Source organism: Hemiscyllium ocellatum, chromosome 18 (assembly GCF_020745735.1).
Source record: "Hemiscyllium ocellatum isolate sHemOce1 chromosome 18, sHemOce1.pat.X.cur, whole genome shotgun sequence".
NCBI classification, from domain to species: Eukaryota; Metazoa; Chordata; class Chondrichthyes; order Orectolobiformes; family Hemiscylliidae; genus Hemiscyllium; species Hemiscyllium ocellatum.
This window is the reverse complement of record NC_083418.1, coordinates 25,027,185-25,049,032: the sequence shown is the minus strand read 5'-3', so window position 1 is coordinate 25,049,032 and position 21,848 is coordinate 25,027,185. Positions and strand designations below refer to the sequence as shown.

Here is a 21,848-nt window from a genome sequence, read left to right as displayed (position 1 = left end):
TAAGGCTCAGCTTCCCCCCTTATTTGTCGTATCTAAGGAGAGAACAGGATGTTGCTCATGTCAGTCAGTAATCCACAATAGGTCTGATTGCAAATATCTGTGGGATCAAACAGATCCCAAAGATTTCTCAGCAGTTATTCCATACACATTTGTAATATTGTGGATTACCAAATTTCTTTAACACTTCTCAAATGACTCTGATTCTTCATTTTTGACAATCTGGGCTTGAAGCTCCCTCAAATTGTGACGATGCTGTGGCGAGGTGTTTTGTCCCGATTTATTTTAGAATGAGAGAATGGGAGACAGGTGCTGAGCAGTTGATAAGAAGATAAACAACTTGTGAGGCCTTGGTTTTTTTTTAAATTGTTGCAACAGTAGAAGCAGCCTGAAGGGGTGTGGTCAAGCTCTCTCAGATCCAGAATATTTAGTTAGCTTTCAGCAGTTTTGTTGAGGTCTCGGCAGGGTAGGAATGCAGTGAATCTCTCCCAGCTGCTATACTCTCTGTCTCTGAGTTTCGTCTCAGAATTATCTTTTGATCTTTTCTCCTGGATTGGAGAATTACATGTGAGGCAATCTGTTTTCTGCATTTGCTTTTTTACCACTGAGATGTTACTATATTGGAAAAGTTACTGTTTATTAGTAAAATAATCTATTCAGTTAAGTTTTTCAATGGAGTTAACTTATTCCAAGTTCCTCTTTCCTTTGTTGTATTTTGACTATGCTGTTTGAATAAATTGTGTTTTGTTTAACCGTCAAGTAGTTTGACCAGTTGAATTGCATCTGGAATATAGCACCTCACATTTACCTTTTAAAATAAGAAAAAGTTAGGGTTTAGACTGCCTTTTGTTTTGAGTGAGCCTGATCTGGTCCATAACAAATGCCACTTGATCATGGACTGTCCTAATCATTGCTCACATTCTGGTGGCCCATTTTTTCCTTCCCTCAATTCTTAATTGGCTTACAAGCGTCACAGAATTACTACTTGTGAGCTTTCAATCCCGCTCTGCTGAACTACTGATTGTGCACTAGCTGTTTCCAAGCCCGTTATAGCTCCTAGGTCTTCCATGAGCCGTCATTACACAAAGCTATTCAATTACTGTAGGACTTCCTTGGGCCCCAAATAACAGTAGTTCAGTTGTCTTTGACAGCACAGCTAGCAGGATTCTTGCCCAAAATGGAGTCTTCTCCTCTCCTCTCTCCCCTCATGCCCCAGAACTGTTCTTTGGTTGCCCCAAATTGTTTTGGGTGATCTTTTGAAAACCTTACAATAAATTGGGACAGTCAAATGTAGCAAACCCTTGGAATCTTATGTACTTCTGAATATTAGTGTTCACTGCTTGCTGACTCCTTCAGCACAAATTAATACATCAAAAAGGGATTCATCCCAATGAAGAGAATGTTACTTATTGTCTTTTGGGAATTAACTTTTAAATATATTTATTCCTAAAAGTCAGAGAGAGTTAATGAGTGTAACTGAGTATACTGACTACAATGAGTGAATGGAACAGTTGCTTGTAGCTTGGTTAACGCTGTAGATTTAATTGTGTTTAAAATCGTCCTGTTTAGCATTATTTTGCATTAATGTCAGTAAGCTATCAGGATATAGAAGCACGTTGAGTGTTGCAAAATTTGTAATAATATTTGGCAGTACATTACAGTATCTAACCTATTTGGTGCCATGTTGGCATTGCATCTCTGTGATTTACAGCTTCTGGTGCTGCACCATTCATAGAGATCTGCAGCAGAGACTTCTCCTGCTGGAACCCCCACCTGTCCACACCCCCAGTAGCATTTCTACTCGAGGTTGACACTGGCCTAAGACCTCCTTGGACGTGATGGAGCTACTTGTCCCAGTGTACAGGGCGTCTGACACTTTGGAGTATGGTAGCACCCCTCCATCCCTGGTCCACAGGACTGGAAAGGCAGGCTTCTCACTTAAATTGTGGAGCACCAGCAGGACTGAGCTTGGACCAACAACACTCACCCCAAATCTGAGGCAGTGGCTAGGAGGAACAGCATCACAGAGTAGTTATCTGAGCAGACAATAGAGGGTGTGAAGGAAACTCATTGGAATATGTACAGTTGGAGCGCAGGCCTGAACTCTTTGAGCTTGGTCACTTTTGGGCTTGATGTTCAATATTTAATTGTCCATTCAAAATTTTATTATCTTGATGTAGAGGGAGTTGAGATCAAGGGCAGGTTGTGGATAGGCGAGTGATACTTTACTGTCCATTCTCCTTGAGCATGCATGCTTAGACATAATGTAGCCGCAATGATTTTGCAAAATGAGTGAACATGCTCTGAGTGTGCCGCTTTTTATTAACTTTCTGCAAAATGTGGATCACAGCAAAGAAATTCAGTGTATCCTTTTCAGATAAAATATAGATGAAGCAAATATTTCTTCAAATAGAAAATAAGTTAGTGGATTAGGAGGAGGCCAAGGTAGTCTCATCACCAAGACTGAAATACTTTGTACACTTGAGGAGAGAACGGAGTGCTATTTTACATATCTTTGAACTGTTTCTGGTGAAATAGTGTGTGCAGGTTTTATTTTGTGGGTAAATGTGTTTTTAACTGTTACGTAATTGATTTGTGAAGAAATGAATTGTCGTTGTTTCTAAACAGACCAAAGTGTAAACTTCAATCAGATTGGCATCTTTATGAATGTTTTGATAAAGACATATCTTTCTCTGCAGGAAATTCCATAAAAAACTTGGCCAGCAGGCTTGGTTGGTAGCTGCAATCACAGTAACAGAATTCCTAATTGTGCTGAAGTATGACCCTTATACACTTACACTACCAATTCCTTTTTACGTCATCCAGTGTTGGATCCTTGGATTTATACTGGTCCTGACGTGGACAATATGGCGTTTCTTTATACGGTAAGTCTTATCTCATTAATTCGATTTTTAATGATATGGTGTACATAGTGTGGTCAATAATTTCCTTGTCTGTTAAGTTTTTAAATAATAATTTACTTCAAATATTACTTAAGCATCCATTGCAATTTAGTTATAACTCTCTACATTGCAATGGTCTCAGGTTCCAGGTATGTTTTTCAGTTGTGCAAAATGTCGTGGTATTTTCTGTATTCAGTGCTGCTGAGATTTAGGTCTGTCAAAATGATGAAATCTGAGTCTTTTGCTCTGATTTCTAAAATAAATTAGGATGTTAGCTAAATATATTTTTCTCAGAAAATGTAAAGGAATTTTAAAGTTTTACATATTCATAAACTTCCATCATGATAACTAAATTTGTGCTTGTATATCCTCATTCTTCAATAGGATAAAAACCTTAAATGGAACTTTGTGCACCATTAAACCCTGTCTTGTTTACTAACATAACTTGGTTCTTAAAGGATTTTCTGTCTGAAAGAGAATGATTCTCAGTTCCATTTGTTAATCAGGAATCCTCAGTGAAATGAAGTGACCATTCATTCATCAGAAAGCCGAGATTATGAGTGTCGAAGGCTGCTTGAGTTGGGAAACCATGTAGCGAAGCCCAGTCCTCTTCTCTCCTGATGTGTGTCTGAATGCCAATTAGACAAAATAAACCCTATGTGATTTTTCTATTAAGTCTAGAAGTGAGGCAAAGTTTAGTATTCCAGTTGCTGGTGTTGACTGAGTTAAGATATCATAAAAACAAGCTAGCAATCTATCCCAGAATCTCTGTCATCTTGTGGTGAAGTACATGACACTGAGTTATTGGAGGAGCTTTTAGTGTTTTTTAATGCATATTATAAGCAAAAATCATAGTACCTTGCAGATATGTAACCAATACATTTGTGTTAATGTGTAGTGCTCATAAACTTATTTGACACAAAGTGTTGAATTTGTGCTTAAAAGTTTCATTAATTTCTTCAAAGGATATTTCACCTATTTGGTTGTATAAGATATGTAGCTGGAATAAAATTTAAAGGAGCACCTCTAAAAGAAACTTTGACTTAACCATTTTAAAATCTCGCAAATAGAGTCTATAGACTTAAGATTGTATCCAAATTGTGTTCTTAAGATCTCTGCAGATGACATAGTTTAAATAAAATGCTAGAGTTCGTAAATGTAGGTGCCAGTTTTGAAATACTAGAATGCAAAAATAGGATTAAATTAAATAGGATAACTTTGTAGGCAGGCATGAAAATAGAAACATTTTGTGAACCAGTACTGAGAATAATGTATTTCCTTTGATCTCTCATTGTAACAATGCTTTCTAGTATCTTTGCATCAATGCGCCTGCCACTTAAATTTTTATCCATGCAGTTCCTACTCTTAGACCCAATTTCTGTATTGATCTCCTGACCAACCACTCATAATTCACCCTCTATGAACTTATCCATCTCTCAACCTCAAAATGCTTCACAAAGTGCATTAGCATGTAAAATGTAGCCCTGAATCATGAGGTATTAGGATGGTGACGAAAAAGCTGGGTAAACAGATAGCCTTTAAAGGAGCATATTGAGAATGTTGGACAAATTTAGGAAATTCATATCCAAACTCCAACAGTGGAGCAATTAAAAGTCGGGATGTGCAAGTGGCCAGAATGGTGAGTCACTGAGCTCTTGGAGGGTTGTAAAGCAAGAGGGGATTACAGAAATAAGGAGGGGAACTGGTCGAAACAAATTTGAAAACAAGAAATGGTATTTTAAAATGCAGACATTACAGGATTTGAGCACTGGAATGATTAGTGATCAGAACGTGATCTAGGGTTTTGTCAACAGAGCTTGTGATGAGCTTGAATTTATGAAAAGTGAAAAATGAGAGAACTGTCAGGTGGGCATTCGAATAGCGGTGTCTAGAGAGAATCAAGGTATAGATGAAAGTTTCAGCCACAAATGAGGTGGAAATGGTGATATTATTCAGGAAGTGATTTTCATATTGAAGCAGGTGGGTGTTCAGAAACACATCTGAGTTAAATAGGAAACTAAGATTGCGAATGGTCTGGGCCAGCAAAGACTTAAGGAATGAAGTGTATGATGAAAACAATGATTTTCCCAATAACTAGTTGGAGGAATTCTCTGTTCATCCAAGACTGAACTTTGGGCATGCAGTATGACAAATCAGAGAATAGATGAATAAGTATGACAGTGACATACCATCATTATGCATGTGAAACTTGACGTTATATATCCAGATGATGTTATAAAGAGATGAAAAAAGTCACAGTGGACTCCTAGTGTAATGGTGTGTGAATCCATAGTGAGCTACATTTGCATCCAGTCACCCATACTATGAAAGAATCTTCTCTATATAGAAATCTTTCATGGGTTCAGCCCTCCCTATCTCTGTCACACTTTTCCCAGAACTATGTGTGCCTCAGTCTCCATCCTCCCGTATCCTTCCCAGTACTTTTTCTCTATTACTGGCAGAATTGCCTTTAATCATTGCGCTCCATACTCTGCCATCACCAACCTAAGTTGTTTTTTCAACTCTCCAATCCCTTGTCTCCCTTCTCATTACTTTGGCCAGTATTCCTAATATTTCCTGTCTTGACTGAACATCTGTTTCTGTAAACTGCTGTGGATTATTTTTCAACGTGAAGGGCAAAATATTTTAGAAAGTTGCCTCTGTAACTGTGGCAAGAAAGTGGCTATGGATCCTAGCTCAAATGTATCATTACCTCATTCTGAGGTAGTGCTGAGCTTAGTGCTAGGCTTCCCTCAGTCAAAATCCCCTTGAGTGGCTTCCTTTTCCACGGTGCTGTGGTCAATTTGCTTGTACTCCCTCTCTCCCCATTCTCATCTGTACAGGGAGCAAGAATTTGAAACCTGTTAGACAAGCTTAAGGGCTGAGGCTCCTTCAGCAATACGCCCTGGATCCTTTTACATGCCTCGCTTGTAGACACACCCTTCTGTCCCTGACAACTGACTGAATTTGTGATAATTAATCAAAGGGGTAGGACTCCCTCCTGAAACACTGTGTCCAAGTAACTCTTCCCCCTATCTAACATGTCAGTGTTTTCGAAGTTCGGACTCTAGCTCATCAACTTTGGACCGGAGTTCCTCAAACAACCAACACTTGCTACTGTTGTGGTCACTGTGAATCACAATGGATCCCACATCATGCAGGTACAACATCACCTACTCCTGCATCTGTTTTGTTTGCTTAGTTCTTAACTTCAGACTGGTGTGCTGTTTTCATGCTGCCAGGAACAATGATATCTGAGGTTGCAGACTGTTCTCAAGGGGAAGAGGGCCCAGTAGGATGTCACTGTAGACATTGGAACCAACGACATAGAAAGGGAAAAGGTTGAGATTCTGAAAGAAGAATACAGAGTTAGGCAGGAATTTAAAAAGGAGGTCCTCAAGAGTATTAATATCTAGATTACTCCAGGTGCTACAAGCTAGTGAGGGTGGGAAATGGAGGATGGAGCAGATGAATTCTTGGCTGAGGAGCTAGTGTATGGGAGAAAGATTCACATTTTGGACCATTGGAATCTCTTCTGTCATAGAAGTGACCTGTACAAGAAGGATGCATTGCACCTAAATTGGAAGGGGACTAAGATACTGGCAGAGAGATTTGCTAGAGCTGCTCGGGAGAATTTAAACTAGTAAGTTTGGGGGAGGGGGGGGACCCCAGGGAGATAGTGAGGAAAGACATCAATTTGAGATTGCTGCAGCTGAGAAAAGAAGCAAGCCAAACAGTCAGGGTAGGCAGGGACAAAGCAGAGAACAAGGTAAGACTGATAAATTAAACTGCATTATTTCAATGCAAGGGGCATAACAAGAAAGGCAGATGAGCTCAGGGCATTGGTTAGGAAAATGGGACTGGGATATCATAGCAATTACAGAAACATGGCTCAGGGATGGACAGGACTGGCAACTTAATGTTTCAGGATACAAATGCTACAGGAAGGACAGAAATGAAGGCAAGAGAGGAGGAGGAGGAGGAGTTGCATTTTTGATAAGGGATAGCATTACAGCTGTACTGAGAGAGGATATTCCCAGAAATACATCCAGGTAAGTTATTTGGTGGAACTGAGAAATAAGAAAGGGATGATCACCTTATTGGGATTGTATTATAGACCTCCTAGGGAAATTGAGAAACAAATTTGTAAGGAGATCTCAGTTATCTATACGAATAATAGGGTGATTCTGGTAGGGGATTTTAATTTAGACTGGGACTGCTATAGTGTTAAGAGTTTAGATGGAGAGGAATTTGTTAAGCATGTACGAGAAAACTTTCTGATTCAGTATGTGGATGAACCTACTAGAGAAGGTGCAAAACCTGACCTACTCTTGGGAAATAAGGCAGGGCAGGTGTCAGTGGGGGAGCACTTTGGACCATAATTCTATTAGCTTTCAAATAGTGATGGAAAAGGATAGATCAGATCTAAAAGTTGAAGTTCTAAATTGGAGGAAGGCCAAGTTTGACGGTATTAGGCAAGAACTCCCCAGAAGCTGATTGGGGATAGATGTTTGCAGGTAAAGGGACGGCTGGAAAATAGGGAGCCTTCAGAAATGAGATAACGAGAGTGCAGAGACAGTATATACCTTTTAAGGTGTAAGGAAAGGCTGATAGGTATGGGGAATGCTGGATGACTAAAGAAATTGAGGGTTTGGTTAAGAAAAAGAAGGAAGCATATGTCAGGTATAGGCAGGATAGACCAAGTTAATCCTGAGAAGAGTATAACGGCAGTAGTAGTCTACTTAAGAGAGAAATCAGGAGGGCAAAAAGGGAACATGAGATAGCTTTGGCAAATAAAGTTTAAGGAGAATCCAAAGGGTGTTTACGATTAGATTAAGGACAAAAGGGTAACTAGGGAGAGAATGGGGCCCCTCAAAGATCAGCAAGCTGGCCTTTGTGTGGAGCTGCTGGAGATGGGGCAGATACGAAACGAGTATTTTGCATCAGTGTTTACTGTGGAAAAGGACATGGAAGATATAGAATGTAGGGAAATAGATGGTGACATATTGCAAATTGTCGATGTTACAGAGGCGGAAGTGCTGGATGTCGTAATGCATAAAAGTGCTTTTAAATTCCCCAGGGCCCGATCAGGTATATCCTTGAACTCTGTAGGAAGCAAGGGAAGGGATTGAGTACAGGGGTTGGGAGATCATGTTGTGGCTGTACAGGACATTGGTTAGGCCACTGTTGGAATATTGCGTGCAATTCTGGTCTCCGTCCTATCGGAAAGATGTTGTGAAATGTGAAAGGGTTCAGGAAATGATTTACAAAGATCTTGCCAGGGGTGAAAGATTTGAGCTGTAAGGAGAGGTTGAACCTACTAGAGAACCTACTAGGGCTGTTTTCCCTGGACAGTCGGAGGCTGAGGGGGTGACCTTATAGAGATTTATGAAGTCATGAGGGGCATAGATAAGGTAAATTGACAAGGTCTTTTCCCAGGGGTGGGGGTGGATGTGTGTGGTGGGTGGTTTCCAGAACTAGACATAGGTTTATGGTGAGAGGGGAAAGATAACTCTGTGGGAAGCTAGAGAAGTGATTGCTGGACCTCCTGCTGAGATATTTGTATCATCGATAGTCAGGTAAGGTGCCGGAAGACTGGAGGTTAGCTAACGTGGTGCCACTGTTTAAGAAGGGTGGTAAAGACAAGTCAGGGAATTATAGACCGGTGAGCCTGACCTCGGTGGTGGGCAAGTTGTTGGAGGGAATTCTGAGGGACAGGATGTACATGTATTTGGAAAGGCAAGGACTGATTCGGGATAGTCAACATGGCTTTGTGCGTGGGAAATCATGTCTCACAAACTTGACTGAGTTCTTTGAAGAAGTAACAAAGAAGACTGATGAGGGCAGAGCAGTAGATGTGATCTATATGGACTTCAGTAAGGCGTTCAACAGGATTCCCCATGGGAGACTGATCAATAAGGTTAGATCTCATGGAATACAGGGAGAGCTAGCCATTTGGATACAGAACTGGCTCAAAGGTAGAAGACAGAGGGTGGTGGTGGAGAGTTGTTTTTCAGACTGGAGGCCTGTGACCAGTGGAGTGCACAAGGATCAGTGCTGGGCCCTCTACTTTTTGTCATTTACATAAATGATTTGGATGCGAGCATAAGAGATACACTTAGTAAGTTTGCAGATGACACCAAAATTGCAGGTGTAGTGGACAACGAAGAAGGTTACCTCAGATTACAACAGGATCTGGACTAGATGGACCAATGGGCTGAGAAGTGGTAGATGGAGTTTAATTCAGATAAATGTGAGGTACTGCATTTTGGGAAAGCAAATCTGAGCAGGACTTATACACTTAATGGTAAGGTCTGAGGGAGTGTTGCTGAACAAAGAGACCTTGCAGTGCAGATTCACAGCTCCTTGAAAGTGGAGTCACAGGTAGATAGGATAGTGAAGAAGGCGTTTGGTATGCTTTCCTTTATTGGTCAGAGTATTGAGTACAGGAGTTGGGAGGTCATGTTGCGACTGTATAGGACATTGGTTAGGCCACTATTGGAATATCGCATGCAGTTCTGGTCTCCTTCCTATCGGAAAGATGTTGTGAAACTTGAAAGGGTTCAGAAAAGATTTACAAAGATGTTGACAGGGTTGGAGGATCTGAGCTACAGGGAGAGGATGAACAGGCTGGGGCTATTTTCCCTGGAGCGTCGGAGGCTGAGGGGTGACCTTATAGAGATTTACAAAATTGAGGGGCATGTGTAGAGTAAATAGACAAAATCTTTTACCTGGGGTCGGGGAGTCCAGAACTAGAGGGGATAGGTTTAGGGTGAGAGGGGAAAGGTTTAAAAGAGACCTTAGGGGCAACCTTTTCACGCAGAGGGTGGTACGTGTGTGGCATGAGGTGCCAGAGGATGTGGTGGAGGCTGGTACAATTGCAACATTTCATATACCCATCCAAATGCATCTTAAATGTTGCAATTGTACCAGCCTCCACCACTTCCTCTGGTAGCTCAATCCATACAGACACCACCCTCTGCGTGAAAACTGCCCCATTGGTCTCTCTCACATAGAGTCATAGAGATGTACAGCATGGAAACAGACCCTTTGGTCCAACCCGTCCATGCCGACCAGATATCCCAACCCAATCTAGTCGCACCCACCAGCACCTGCCCCATATCCCTCCACACCCTTCTTAAGATGCATTTGGATGGGTATATAAGTAGAAAGGGTTTGGAGGGATATGGGGCGGATGCTGGTAGGTGCGACTAGATTGGATTGGGATATCTGGTTGGTGTGGATGGGTTGAACCGAAGGGTCTGTTTCCATATTGTACATCTCTATGACTCTATATGAGAGAGACCAATGGGGCATTTTTCATGCAGAGGGTGATGTCTGTATGGATTGAGCTACCAAAGGAAGTGGTGGAGGCTGGTACAATTTGCAACATTTTAAAAGGCATCTGGATGAGTATATGAATACAAATGGTTTGGAGGGATATGGGCCAGGTGCGACTAGATTGAGTTGGGATATCTGGTCGGCATGGATGAATTGAACCGAAGGGTCTGTTTCTGTGCTGTACCTCTCTATGACCCTTTTATTGAAAAAAATCATGTTGGTCCCTTAGTGCGGGGATTTAAAAAGCATTTAAAGAGCAATTTGTTTATTATCTTGAACACATGCCCACTAAGGATGTTGGAAGTAGATTCAGTAATTTTCAACAGGGAATTGATCAAATGAATGGAAACAATGAATGGAAAACAGTAGGTAAATAAGGAAAAACAAACACCAACATAATGGAGTTTGGTTCTTTGTCCTTAGATTATGGTACAGTAAATGAATATAATTGTTCTTTAAAGAGCTTGTGGCATCGGAAGAATCCGTTTCCATTCTTGGCCCAAGTGGAATTGTTAGTATCTCCCTAACCGTAACTCAGTCACTTGCTGACAGAGTTAAATCTCTTGTAGCATAAATTTACTCTTGTGTGACTTGTGACCACAGAGACTTTTAATTGCTTTTTACTTCTGGCTCTCTGTTAAATTGAAATAGATTTGTTTACTGGTTCCAATGCTGGGGCAGGCCTGTTATTCAGATTAGAGATTGCAATTGGGTAAAAGCAACTGTAAAAGTATACATTTCTTGGATGATAAACATTTAGGCGCTCAACAGTTTTGGAGTTGATCTTGTAATCTAAGAAGTATGTGAACGCTTTGGGTCAGTGGGTCAGATGTTGAATTGACAATGATTTTCTTGTTAGAGTAATGCAAAGATTCTGGTTTACCCTTACTGAGGTGTATTCATGCAGATAGGTATTTTCAGTCAAAGGGTGTCTTTGGCATCTAAGTCAGCCTGAGATGCAATCTAAATTTTGTTCATTTGGGATGTCACCAATTGATAGTATGTTCAAATGATGTTGAGTGAAGAATATGGCATGGTCATTTTGTCATGTTAAAAAAAAATTCAGCTTTCTATGTGCAGGTGACTTTTGAAACTTCATTAGTTTGGGTGGTTTGACGGGAAAGAAGTATATAAGGTAGGAATGGTAGGAGAATTGTCACAAAGTTAATTTGTCACTAAATAAATAGCAGACCAGTGATCTTTGGCTAATAACCAAATTTAGTCTATAGCTAATGCCAATTAAGGCAGTCAGTTTTTATTCATGCTGTTAAAGTGTTGCTTTGTAATTGCTGTTCATCACATCATTGTTATGTCACTGAGTGCACCACAGACAGCAAGACAATGTGGTATGATCAGTCTATGGTATTATTTCAATCTTCAAAATGTTTCTGATTGAAGTTTGAGCATTGGTGTTATCTAAAAATATGTGAAGGGCCTCAAACAGATTAATGTTGTACCCAGCAAATAAGGTGCTGTAAACAACTTAATCTTCTGAGTTGAGCAGTGCAAGTGGAGTCCCACCTTGTGCTGCAGTCTCTTTGAGGGGTGGAAGCCTGCAACCTAATTTGAACGCTTAAGTCCTGAACCCATTCTGCTGATTGTTTGCTCTCTTGCATAAAACCATGGTGTTTTACCTCAATTGGCATGCAATCTGGATTTAGCTCCATTTGATTGATTCTTTTTCCCCTGTTTTGTCTCATCCATCAGTGCAATTTCCATGTATATTTGAGGTTGGTAGTTGCTCATATATTTCCCATGACTTTTCATTACTTTGCAATGTGACAGTTTTATAGATGACACCAGATTCAATTCAGTCTGCAACTCCTTTATTAGTTTCACGCCATAAACAGCATGTGACATTCAGTAATATCAGAAAAGGACAGACTTGGATTTCAGGAAGAACTTTCCACAGCTTTAGATGTCTCAGCCCTTTTACGGGTAATAGTTTGGAAATATAGCACCTGCTGTAAAGTAAACCAAAAGCTGACTGATGGTATGCCAAGTTGTGCTTTGTTTTTCTTGCTTTCAAGATTTCACTAGAGACAAAAAAATAACAGCAGATGCTGGGATCCAAAATAGGAGGCTGAAAAACTTAGTAAGCCAGGCAGCATCAGGAGTTGAAGAAGTCAACAAAAATAAATCAGACGAAACTCACTATGAGGGACTATTTCTGTTATATTGTCAGTATGTTTTCGGTACAGTTTAGTTTAAGATTCGAAGTTAATTATTTTTCATTTTACTTTAACTTGATCTAAACCTAGGCAGAATCAGTGATGTTTCACATAACTTATTTGATACAGCAGTAAGAACATTTTACTTTTCATCATGAGGCCTAAGTGAAAACTGCTTGTTTGCATTACAAATATAACTGAAAGTTGTTAAACTTTTTGTTTCCAGAGTTAACAGATTCTCAACCATCTTGGAAGTGATATTCCACTCAACAGTTTGAAGTGGTGTTTATTCTGGTAGAAACTCTGTGTATGCAATTGCTTGAGAGTATATTCAGATTTCTTGTGTGTAGTATTGTAGAAAATATTTGCATGAAATTATATGCCACAACAGTTTTAGAGCACTAAGCATGTGCTTTATATCGCGTGTAACCTTTCATCCTCTACATAGCACTCGAGGGAACTTTATGCATCTGCTTTATGCAGGATTAATTTTTGGAGTTTTGTCTTCTGGTGGCCAAATCAGTTTGATTCTAATGACACTTTTAAACAGATATACAAATGTTTATCTGGCCAGTTGCCTACTGATCCTTTGAAAAAGAAAAATCTTCAGGAGAATGTGCATGATAAGGGTAACTGACTTTGCACTGGCGCTAACACTTGTGTTTTATGTATTATCTACATTCAGTGCTTTTCTTTGGCTTACCAATAATAGGATATTCATTGCATTGTTGAAATAAGGTACCTCGCTGACTGAGGTTAATAATATCTCACAGTGGCACACTTCATAAATCAAACTTTGTTATGATTGCATTTTTTTTAAAAACAAGCTAGTTGTTTACTTGGAATCAGAACTGCACAAGTGCTTTCCAGTCTGCAAAGTTTCCTAACCAAACAGGTAAAGTCTTGAACTGAGCCCATGTGGATTTGACAGTTGGATTTGATGGCTTTAAGACAAGTGTTCTACTATAGCAGCAACATAACACATTACATATAATGTGACATGACCTTCTTCCCTTTGCTTATGGCAGGCTGAATGATATTGCACAATGTCACACAAGACTCACTACTCTAGTTGAAAGTGAATGAAAAAATTAATTTTAGGAAAATAGTGCCATTAATACTACTCTGCTTGCATTGCTTGTTATGACTGTAGCTTCAAGAGGTTGCTGTTCCTTGCAATTATCTTCATTTCACCCCCCGTTCCCCCCCCCACCGTCCCCCCCGGCCTTTTCCTGTTTGGGGAATATTTAAAAAATTGTGCCAATCTATTCTGGTTCGAGGTGAATGTAATTAATGGTTAAAAGTCAAGGAATCATACAGCATGGAAATAGATCTTCAGTCTAACCAGTTTATGCTGATCATATTCTCAACCTAAACTAGTCCCACCTGCGCTTGGCTGATATCCCTCCAAAGCTTTCCTATTCAACAACTTGTCCAAATGTCTTTTAAACATTGTAACTACACCTGCATCTACCACTTTTTCTGGCAGTTCATTCCACACATGAACCACTGCCTGTCTTTTAAAAAAAAAGGTTGCTCCTCATGTTCTTTTTAAATCTTTCTCCTCTCACCTTAAAAATGTAATCCCTAGTTTTGAGCTCCCCCCACGCTGGGGAAAAGACCCTTGTTATTCACCTTGTCTATGCCCTTTTCTTATCTATTATAAACCACAGAAAGGTCACTCCTCAATTTTTGAATTTACTAAGAGCAAGAATTTTCTTTCTATGTTGGATGTGGTAACAGACTGACTAAACAGACAAATTTCAGCCAGTTATGTTTAAAATAAGAATTTGTCTAGTTCAGAAACAAACATGGGACATTGTAATATTTAACATATGTTGTAGCATACCTTCTTTTGATGCCCTGTATACATTGCTGACTTTATCTTGTTATTGCTAATATCAAATTTGTACTGTAACACTGAAGCTGGATACAATGCAATTCAAATATGTAGTCAGTCAGTGGAATGTTCAGTGACCGAATCCAGAGTGCTGGGCTAACTTTGTGTGGGCATGAGTTTGAATCCCACCATGGCATCTGATGTAAACTAGAGCTCAATTAGTAGATCTATAATATAAACTTATCTTTGAGACGATTGACAATACTTGTCATTAAAAATCTGTTTTCTAGTGTCCTTCACAACAATGGGGTTTGCTCCTAATCATCCTCTAAAATAGCCAAATATACAACTTTATTCAAGGAGCGATGGCCAACATGGTGATGAAAAGAATTAATTTGCATACTTTGGCAATATTTTGACGTGTGAACTTAAGAAATTTGAAGTATCTGAGTTGGTTTGTAACATGATTTTGAGAGGCCTAATGAGTTGGAGCTTGACCATTGTAGCAGAGGTTCTTCACTAGAAAGAGCCGAAACTCTCTGGTAAGATGTAACAGTTTTTAAATGTCAATGCCTATATTGTAGTTTTAACATTGTTTTTTTTACCCTAACAGGAATATCACATTGCGATGGAAGGAAACAAGACTGCAAAAACAGGAGAACTTGAGTGAAAAAAGAAAAATGAGCAATGGGAGTACAAGTCCCTTTATAAAAAACAAATATAATAGTAATGACATCAGGCAAAAGAAATGTTGAATGTTAAAAGGTGAAAAGACTGACTACTATGCACCGAGAAACCAGTTAATGCTTTGAGCAGCAATTGCATTACAGAAGCCCTGTTTCTTCATTGGGCTTACCGGTGCTACTTCAGGTTTTGACTGAAGTATATATTTTAAAGGAATCTTAATAACAGTCATTGGGTGGTTAGTTTATGTAGACTTTGCAGCACTAACAAAATTATCATAATTTCATGAATTAAATCTTGCAGTGTAATCTTGCAATTTGATCAAAGTTTCTGACCCCATTTGCCAACTTGTGATTGTATGGATTGGTTCTAAACACCCAAAGGTTTAAATAAGCTCTGAAATAGCATGCTAACATAGATTGTGAACTAATTACTAACTTGGTAGTCTCCTGCCAAGGATTTATCTTATTTCTTTAAGGAAATTTTGAAGTGGCTAACGATGTTGAATCAAGGAGAACATTCAGGCTTCCATGCCTAATATTGAAATGTAAAAGCGCATAAAGAATTAGTGAATTGCCACTCTAAACAAGACTACGTTATTGTGCTTAGCAACTTGCGTAGTATTGAATGTTGCTGGTTACATCTAGTTGTGGAATTACACTGAAACACCGACCTTTAATTATTTTTGGTACAGGCATCCAGCCTTGGATCCATAATTGTCATTTGGATACCTGGCTGTATTAGCACTGCTGGCCAGTGTTTTGTTAGAAAAGTTCTTCATTATAATGAAAAATACATTGAGAATTTTGGCAATTTTTTTTTAAATTTGGAAAAGTTTTTGCTTCATGAAATTACGATATTTGAATCCTTCAGCAATAGTGATCTTGGTTTTGAACTCTTAAAGCCATAACTAACTGTCACTTTTCACCCAGGAATAGGAAATCATTGTTTTTATACTTGGGGCTAATTTATAAAACAGGTAGTATTACTTGAATTTGTTTTCTTGTATGCTTAATTATGCCAGTTTTTAAGCTCATAATTTTGACTTTGTCTAATGGGTACAAGATAGGGTGAGTTTAGTTCTTTGAACAAAGCAAAAAAAATGTACAGTACTAAATGTTGAGATTTAAATAATAATATTATAGCTAGGATGCTATCCTGTGTTCAAAATATTGCCGTTTTTTGTCAATGTAAATCATATTTGGTATTATAAGCGAAGATGCCTTGTAAGAGTAGAAAACTGTCGTGAAGAAGCCTGGGGTATGTTCACTTTTGAGCTGTGCTGTTGTGCACAAGATTGTGACCCTCCCCCTATTACTCAAAGGCTGCTGGTGTTCTATGTTATAACCATGATGGTCCAGTTGATTTATCTGAAAATCAAATAGGTACCCAAATTTCAGAAGAGATACCAAGGATAATCACTCCAAAGAGCAATAGGAATTCATGTATTTTCATGAAATTCTGAATCCTGTTTAAACCACAACATCCAGATCACTTTGCCACATGTGAGTACTTTGTGTAAAAGTAATATCAGAGTGTTAGTTTGCTAAATTTTATTTTGAGCTTTTTTTCCTCAAAATAAATATGATCCTAAGGTAGAGCACTATACTTACCTTTTGGAAAGTATCTATCTTCCTTCAGTCTCTCTTCTTCAAAATGAGCTTGTGCTTGAGGTAATGTATGAAATCATCTTTGCCTGTGCCATGGCTGAAAAGTATTCTTTTCCTGAAGTATAGTCCACACCTTCATAATGTAAAATAGACTCGCTCCTTAATTGCTGTACTCTGCCTTGATGTAAGGTAAACTCCGTCTGGTTATGCAATTCTTCCCTCCACCTCAGTCTCAGCTAGAACTGTCCACTAGAAGTCCTAATAAACAGCACTGTGCTGTGGATAGAAATACTACTGTAGGCTTTGCCTGTGAAATATTTCCCACTCGACCTTGCTGTGAGGTTAGTCTACCATTCAGGTATTGTTCACCTCACTATGCTATCTAAGTTAGCTTGTCTTCGAGGTACCATTCGCCTCACTACGCTGTAAAGTTAGCCTTCCCCTAATATGTTGCACATTTCACCCTGCTGTAAAGTTAGCCTGTCCGTGAGGTATTACATATCTCGCCTTGCTGTAAAATTAGCCTGTCATTGAGGTCTTATAACCTTGGCCCGCTGTATATTTAGCCTGTATCTGAGGTACTGATCACCTCACTGCTGTAAAGTTAACCTGTTCCTGGGATACTGCACTCCTCACTCTGCTGTGAGGCTATTTTGCTTTTATATTAATTGGAATGTGCTAGTAGACTCTGAATGTAACCAGCATCAGTTCCCAATTCTCAGGAAATCCACTTTTTTTTTCTAAACTTTTGGTGATTGTATTTACATATTGGTTGAATTTTGAGTGTGCTTGGATTTATAATGTGCAAGAAACTTTAGATTGTAGTTTAAGTTGAGTTATGTTTACATTAACTCTGAGCACTGAACATTTCTAATTGGAAAGTCTGTTGGATTTGGATGAATTATAAGTGTCCATTATGAAACTAGGTCTGAGAAATTTGCAAATTTAATTCCATTGCACTAAATACATCTAATACAAAGTGATCTTTGTGTTATTCAAAGAGCTGGTGTATTTCTGGAGCATGGGAATTTAGAGAAATCATTTTCATTGGGAGTGGAGTGTGATTCGAAATAGTTGGGACCATTCTTTCAGACATATAATGATGGTTGAAATTGAGGGTTTGTAAAGCGTGAAATAGGCTTAACTTAATTATTTGGGACTAAACATCTGTAGTTTTGAAGTGTTCTTGTTATTGAGGATAAAAATTCATTCCAGAAGAGAAATGTTCAGATTAGTGTTCACAGTTAGAACACTTTGATTTCCTGTTATGTTAAACAATACTGGGAATGCATTTAGAATGAGTTCTTGAGTTATAAGGGGCCAGTGTCTTGAAATCACTGGTTGTCATCAGATACTTGCTTCAGCACAGTTTACTGAAATTATGGGTATGACGTGGATAAAATGCCCGTGTAAGGCTTGCACGCTTTATTACAAGCCTCGAGAACATTTCTGTCTCCAGTAATCAACAGATGTATGCAATTATGTACATTTATGTACAGTGCTATTATCAAAAGGTTTAACAACCTGCTGTACCGAGCCCATATTAGTGACTGAAGCAATACTGAACATAATGTGCATGCCAAGGGATTCAGTCATTGCCAGGGGCTGGACAAAGTGCCTAAAGTTAGCCGCTAGCCCCCTCTTATTGGTAGTTAAAACACACTTTCAATTCTACTAATGGAATATGACTACATCTCACCCATTCACTAAACTTCACAATATAATACATAGTTCAATACAAATCAGTAAAAAAAACTTTTAAAGGATTTTGAGGTGCAAACAAAGAATCCTAGCCCTTGCTTTATTCTCATTGTTTATACAATCTGTAACATCATTATGACCTAATAGAATCTTTTGTAATGTGGATAGTTTTATGATTTATTTTTGCATAGTGATGCTCATCTTGACCAGGCATGTTTCTGAGGAATTGATTGTGGCAATATGTTCTCAATAAACTGGAAAACACAAGCTTGATATTGCTTCCATTCCAGCTAATGAAATGAATAGTTTTTATAAAAACTATTTCTTCCAGATGTGTTCCAAATCTGTTGTTTGATTTGCAGCCCTATGTATTTGTGGGTTAGAATTGGCTACAATGTATGCATGTCAAAGCTGGGTTTGTGAAATAACTTTGTGCAGGAGTTCATATTGGCTGTACTGCAAAATCCTCGTGCACGTTGCCAGTGTTTCTTCGATAAATCCTATCTCATTTATATCACCATGTTGGGTAGAGCGCTTGTTGCTTGAGGGGAAGGTAAATTACCTTTAATCCTACATTCATGATAGATCAGATGGGTTGTTAATGTAACATTTCCATAACACTACACACAATTCTTTCTTGAGAGTGTAGTGCTGGAAAAGCACAGCAGGTCAGGCAGCATCCGAGGAGCAGGAGAATCGACGTTTCGGGCATAAACCCTTCATCAGGAATCCGGATGAAGGGCTAATGCACGAAACGTCGATTCTCCTGCTCCTCAGATGCTGCTGTGCTTTTCCAATGCTACACCCTTGATTCTGAGCTCCAGCATCTGCAATCCTCACATTCTCCTACGTAATTCTTGCTGTCTGCTATATATTTTTACTCTGACCCTCATTATTCATTTTACTATATGCACTGTTTTGATCACAATTGATGGGACAAGTCAGATCCCAGAGTGAAACGTAGCTTGATAGATCATGAGTTTAATTTTAGTAGTTCGATATCATGGTGGTTAGTTACTTAACATATTCACAAGCCTATCAATTTCTTTTTTTAAAAAACGCGTTTATTACACACAAAATACATGTCCGTTTAGAAAGATTTTAACAATCAACCTGCTTCTCAACAATATCCCTGACAGATACTCAATCACAGTCATGTGTCGACTTCTATAAACCTAACTGACACTTTACAGGTTTGATGGTCTAGAGACGGCTTTCTAGTTCTCACTTTAAAACTTCTACAGAAATTTTCTCTCACCACGGAGACTTCTGAATTGATAACCTGATTAATCTGAACTTAAGTCTTATGCTTTTGAGGAAATTATGGCCCTGATATTTGTGGCATAGATGGGAGTTGCATATTGGGACACTGGAACTCAGTGTGTCATAAATGTCATGGAATTGCCTGGCAGATTGAAGATTCCAATGAAAATTTTCGCAATACCTGGAACTCTCCAAAACTACTTAACATTTAAATCAGAAAATTTGGAGGGTTCCACTATAGCTAAGTAAATAATTAGCCAGGAAATGTAATTAAAATGTAGTGTAACTCCAGGGTAACTATTAAGCAGGATCCCAATATACTACAGCATACTATACCTCGCCCAACCCCTGGGCACCCAACATTTCCTCTTCCTCCCCAGTCTGCCACTGTCCACTGAGACCTGACAGCCCCTCTCTCCCCCACTCCCCAGCAAGATCCAACATACCCCATATCACTGCTCCTTTCCCTACACTTACCCTTTCACTGGAGCTGTCAAAGTGACTTAGATGCTGGACATTTACATCATAGAATACAGCAAGTAATTACATGATTATTAGGTGTGTAGCTTGCCTTCCCTCTTCTATCCTGCACTCCAACCGCTCTGTCAGATTTAAAGTGCATTCTGCATTTCTGAAGGAGCCCTAATCAGAATCGACTGTCAGAAACATGGAGCTGTTTGTCAATGTAAACAAAGTAGGAGTGACATGGCAACCTGAATGTGATTGCCACTCCTTGGAAAATCTGTCCTTATAGCTTTTATGTGAATTAAAGACATAAGTGACTATGCAGCACATCATGTGATACATTGAAAGGTAATTACCAATGGCATTTTTCCAAATATACAAAAACGTCCATTGGATCATGAAAGAAGGCAGACGTACTTCTGCCTTCTTTATCTTGCGCTCGTTCATTATTAAACAATATTTTTGTTGCTTTATGGAATATTCCACAAGCCCAGATCAATTTATAATTTTTCCTAGGATTGAAATTTTTTCACAGAAGCTCCCCTTGTAGTCTGGAACTTTTAGATAAAACTTAATGTATCTGCTTTTCTGTTCCCAAACGTTGTCTAATTGGACCGTGAACAAAAGATATAAAAACGGTAAACAGTTTGGATATTGTGAGTCACAAAGGTGGGTTGACATACCAGATAGACATTTCAGCAGTGGAGTTAAGTTCACAGAAGTACATTGCTGCCTTGCAACAGAACTATTATGTACTCAGAATCTCCTTGGAACAATATAAGGAAAACAATCTTTAAAGTTAGGTTAGAATTTCATTGTTATTTCATGACCTATATTTCTTCAAATTCAGCTTCAAAAAATTGCTTTATTTCCCCCTACCAATAACATGAGTGGAATTTGCCGTTCTACATAATGTATAAGATGTCTTTATGGTAGCTAGTTGAGAACACTTTTTAAACTGTAATTCAAAAACAATTACATTGTTTTGCCTTCAGTTTGAGATTTCTTTTCTTAGCAGTGTCAAACATATATTTGATTTATTGGCTGTATGTCTGGTGAGTTTGATACAGATAATGGAAGAATACCATTGTACTTTTCCCCCCTCAAACATAAATCCATTAACTGCAATGGAAAATCAATGCATAATCCATTAATTGATATCTGAATAGTAAAGACATAGGATTGGATGAAGTTACATTAAAGATAATGGCCTTGCCTTGTTCCAGCGAAACTGACTTGATTAAAATATATTTCTGTGCAGTTCATATAGTATGTATCATTGCACAAACTGCGACTGAGTTAAGATTTGTATTGTAATTTTGATCTTTAGTTAATATAAATGAATCATTAAAACAACACTGAATACATGCTATGGTATCAAAGCATGTTTTAAAATACAAAGCTCAGATTTATTTGCCAAGATTAAACATTATTTTTTTGGCAGGATGATGTAGGTTTTGACCATTACTGCTGCTCCAGATAGCATGATCTTTATTCATTTTCAAAAGGCCAGCAATGGACTTTTCAGTGGACTTCACAAAATAATTGAGGTGCAGAACTTTATTTGTCTACACAAATATGTGTATAATCATGCACAAGAAAATTCCACAAATAACCCTTGAGAAGAAAGCATGTTAGGAGATACCAGAAGAACCACCTGGGATCTCTGACGAAGTGAAGTTAAATATTTCATCTTCAATGTTACAGTGGAATGTTAAAATCCCATCATGGAGCAAGCTTGCTGTACTGAGTTGAGACTTACGGCAATTAATACATCACTGTTGAGTATATGCTTAAAATGTTGCCAAAAGCACTTCAGCTACTGTTTGAAGATAAAATTTATTTTAAGGTTAGCTTTGTATTTACATTATTG

The 21,848-nt window shown here is 38.7% G+C and overlaps 1 protein-coding gene across 2 annotated transcripts in view; it reads left to right on the top strand.

Annotated features, from left to right (window-relative positions):
• ptdss2 (phosphatidylserine synthase 2) overlaps positions 1 to 18,950 on the top strand; it is an 89,992-nt gene extending 71,042 nt beyond the window's left edge. For both annotated transcript variants that reach the window (XM_060838766.1, XM_060838765.1), the window contains 2 exons: positions 2,697 to 2,882; positions 14,866 to 18,950. In XM_060838766.1, the coding sequence (XP_060694749.1) occupies positions 2,697 to 2,882; positions 14,866 to 15,007 (328 nt within the window). In that variant the 3' untranslated portion in view covers positions 15,008 to 18,950. The remainder of the gene's footprint in view (positions 1 to 2,696; positions 2,883 to 14,865) is intronic.
• Positions 18,951 to 21,848: the final 2,898 nt, after the last annotated feature.